General features: G+C 40.4%; 1 protein-coding gene across 2 annotated transcripts in view; it reads right to left on the bottom strand.

The window, feature by feature from the left end:
- Focad (focadhesin) overlaps window positions 1–3,794 on the bottom strand; it is a 305,147-nt gene that overhangs the window by 13,521 nt on the left and 287,832 nt on the right. For both annotated transcript variants that reach the window (XM_031377824.1, XM_031377825.1), the window contains 2 exons: window positions 1,183–1,443; window positions 499–588 (listed from right to left, as the gene is read on the bottom strand). In XM_031377824.1, the coding sequence (XP_031233684.1) occupies window positions 499–588; window positions 1,183–1,443 (351 nt within the window). The remainder of the gene's footprint in view (window positions 1–498; window positions 589–1,182; window positions 1,444–3,794) is intronic.

The following is a 3,794-nucleotide window of genomic DNA, read 5'->3' as shown; positions in this document are numbered from 1 at the left end:
GGGCTACTTGTCAATTGCCTTATCAAATGATCACCTTTCTGCATACAATAGGACAGTATCCCATACAAGAAACCAAAGGTGTGAACAGAACTATGCGTTTATGCCTTCAATACACCAGCAAGTTCTTTGGTCAAAATATTCCTAGTATTGTGGGTGTTACCTTGAAGACATTGTCTTGTTCTTATTTTTGCCCATAGGTGATGCAAGAGTGTTCTTGCCAAAGTGTAAGAAATTGTGTCAAAAAGCTGTTCATTCACCTATTCACCTATTCAGCATGTACTAAACACTGGTCACACCACCAGGCCTGACTAGGTCACACCACCAGGCCTGACATCTGAAGGAGAAGGTAAGCACCCTAAAATTATCTAGTAACAAGTTTGATATAAAACCACATTATGCCAAAAAGGATATTATAAACAACTCTTCACCTGTGATTTCTGCTTTAATAATGAAATATATTTCAATAATGAAATAATGCACAGAACTACCCATTATTACCTTAGTAATTTGGAAAACCTGATTGGCCCCTTCGTCCGTCATCTCTGAGAGGCACTTTGCTATGCTGATGTACATCTCGAGTTCATTTCTCTGGTAAAGATATGTCAAAATAGAATATAAGACAAATATATCAAGTCTATTAATATTGTGATGAATTATTAGACTTGTTTATCCCCAATAACAGTTGCTGATGAGATTCTAAAACATATAGTCAGTCTTTTGTAATTTAAAGACTTCTCGTTCTGTGTGCTTGCTTAGCTCTACTTTTTTTCCCTCCAGAACATAATTCCATTACTCTCACCCAGATTTTTAACTTGTCAAACTCCAGTGTAGAGGTTGGTTGTGGGAGGGAAAAGGCCTCCATAAGGCCATGTGATAGAAAGTATATATAAATAAGACAATGTCACCAAGGTACACTGGGGACAGATGTCTGTGCTTGCTCATCTTCAGCAGGCTTCTGGTACAGCACTGGTTAATTCATTTCTAAGCTTACTTATAACTTTGGTTCTAAACCCTGAACCTCAATTTCGGTCTTGGAACAAACCCACTCCTAGTGAAGAATGTGTCATTTCTTGCTAGCCTTCCCACCCAGATTCTTAAAACATCCCCAGCCTGCCTTTGCCAAATGACTTTAAAGAAGCCCAAGCATAAACTGTCAGGAATGTAAATATTTTTGTTCTTTACCCGAATCCTATTTGGCAGAAGGTCAAAAATTCTCCCAGTAGTATCGCAGAGCAGACTCCAGAGGTGGTGGGAAGGACTGGGCAGTTTCATGGCCTGGCTCAGACCCTGTAAGGCACTTGGGCACATCTCAGGATGGCAAGGTTGGGAATCTGCTTTAAAAACTGCCACCATCAGGTTTTCAACAAAACCCTGGATCTGTTCATCAGAGACGTGCTTTGCCCACAGAGGCATAGATACCAGGAGGTATTTCTTGATATTCAGCTGGAAGGGAAGCAGATAAGGCCAGACATAAACAAGTCTGTCTGAGTTTGTGGTGGTCAGAGTCCCTAGGTCATCACTGAGTTGGAGAGCAGACAGATTAAAAGCTGAGAGTTACTTCTTTTCCCCACATTTTCCCACTGCTTCTTGGTCCAGAAGGTCATTGTAACTATTAAGGGACACTAGTAATTATAGCTGTTTCAGTTACTTCTCATCCAACGTGACACATGTGTACCTGTAGGATCCATCAATCAGCTCAACTGAAATTGTCAACCAGCTTAAGTCTGTTCAGACATGGAAACTAAATGCTACTTCTGAACGGACGTCGTGGTTGCTAATCTGATTTTCTCTTACTGCTTTGCTGTTTTGTGTGTGGTGTATGCATATGTGTTTGCACATATATGAGTGTGAGTGTGCATGCGCACATGTGTGTTCATGCACATATGTGCACACCCAGTATGAGGAGGCTAGCAGTCAACTTCAGGTTGTCTTCCTCAGTCACACTCCATCTTTGTTTTTGAGAAAATGTTTCTCACTGAACACAAAATTTACCAATTGGGTAGCCAATGAGCTTCACGGATCATCTGTCTTTACTTCCTAGCACACACAAACACACACACAACACACCCAAGCTTTACATGAACGCTGGGGATCCAAGCATAGGTCTTTATGCTTTTATAGCAAGCATTTTACCCATTTCCCCAGCTTCTCCAATTCAGTCTTAAAACCATATTCTCCAGCAAGAGGAGTTGTCAATCTATTCAACTCTTCTGCTTAATGTATACCGTAGATCTTTTCAGAGATGGGAATAAATGCTACTTCTGAAAGTATGTCATAATTAGTATTCAGGTTTTTTCACTGTTTCTGTGGTGTCTATGCACTTCATGCATGCATGTGTGCAGGTATGAACATAACATGTAGAGGTCAAAAATGGGAAGCTAAAAAAAATCAACTAAATAAAGTATCTGATATGATAATCACCTTTTGAGGCAAAACAAGGAAGCAATAAGAGGAACTCACATGCTGGGCCACTTCTTAGCAAAAAACCATGCACTGAGCATGTTGGCCTGGCCATGGCACCAGAGTGCATGAGAGTCAAGATGAGGCAGGACTAGTATTACCTGTTACACTTCAAACATTCTTGATAATGCAAGTTTGATACTAATGGACAAGTCTAAAAGAAGTAGGCTAGAAAAAAAAAAGATAATAAAATCTTTCCAATGAATTCTCTAAAAAACTCATCTTCAAGAATATTCCAGCTCAAATAATTTGAACAATAATTTCATATATCCATAACCAAACCAGATGCCAAGAACTGCATAGATCTAAACCAGAAATGGAAGGCATGAAGAAGTGTAGAGAAAATTCTCAGATCAACAGATCTGAGATCAATAGGCTGCTGGACACTTCATTCAACAGGAAGAAAGAGTTCATGGTACAAAGCCTGGGAGTCAGCTGTACACTGGCTTCCTATGTATTTCCCTATCAAACTTTGCTTGATTTCCATGGGACTCAGGTTTATCAATCTATAAAATAGAAGTAACAAAGCATACTCCCTAGATACAAATCTTCATAATACAATTCTATGCTAAAGAATTTCTAAAATTAAGAGCAGTTTAAATGTATAGGGTAGCTGCATATATGAACCCATAGCAACTGCAATAGCTTGCACAAGACCAAATCCCAGCATGGAGAAGAGGGTGGGGAAATGGGCACAAAGCTCCATTCCTCGCTTAGGAGTCATGGGTAACTGACAAGTTCTGGGAAGAAAGTTAGTCTCATTATGAATGTGGTTCCTAGTAGGTCTATGTCACTCCAGTGGAAGGCCACATGCCCAAGAGTATCTTGGTAGCATAAACTGGTCTTGATGGATTTAAAGAAAAAGAAAAAATGGACACAAAGTTGGGTGGGTAGGGAAGGGGGTAGATATGAAGAGATTGTGGGAGGGAGTTAATATATTCATAGCACATTGTAAAAAGTTCTCAAGGAAACAATGAAATAATAAGAGAGGAAAAGAAGAACAATGTCTGAAGAGATGCCTTGGTTGGTGAAGTGCTGGTGTGTGCAAACTTTCGATCTCCAGCACCCATGTAAAAAAACATGGCACTGTGCCTGCAATCCCAGTGCTTCCTGTAAACACAGTGCTGGGGAAGCACAGGAAATGGAATCTCTGGGATTTGCCCACCAGCCAGTTTAGCCAAATCATGAGCTCCAGGTTCAGTGAGAGACCCTGTCTCAAAAAATAGGAGTACACGTAAGGAAGACAGGCAACACTGACCTTTAACCTCTGCTCTTCATATTCTACTTAGCCCATGCACCAGTACATCACACACACACACACACACACACACACA

This window comes from Mastomys coucha, unplaced genomic scaffold (assembly GCF_008632895.1).
Source record: "Mastomys coucha isolate ucsf_1 unplaced genomic scaffold, UCSF_Mcou_1 pScaffold18, whole genome shotgun sequence".
Lineage (NCBI taxonomy): Eukaryota > Metazoa > Chordata > Mammalia > Rodentia > Muridae > Mastomys > Mastomys coucha.
The sequence above is the reverse complement of the archived record's forward strand: the minus strand, read 5'-3'. Positions and strand labels throughout refer to the sequence as shown.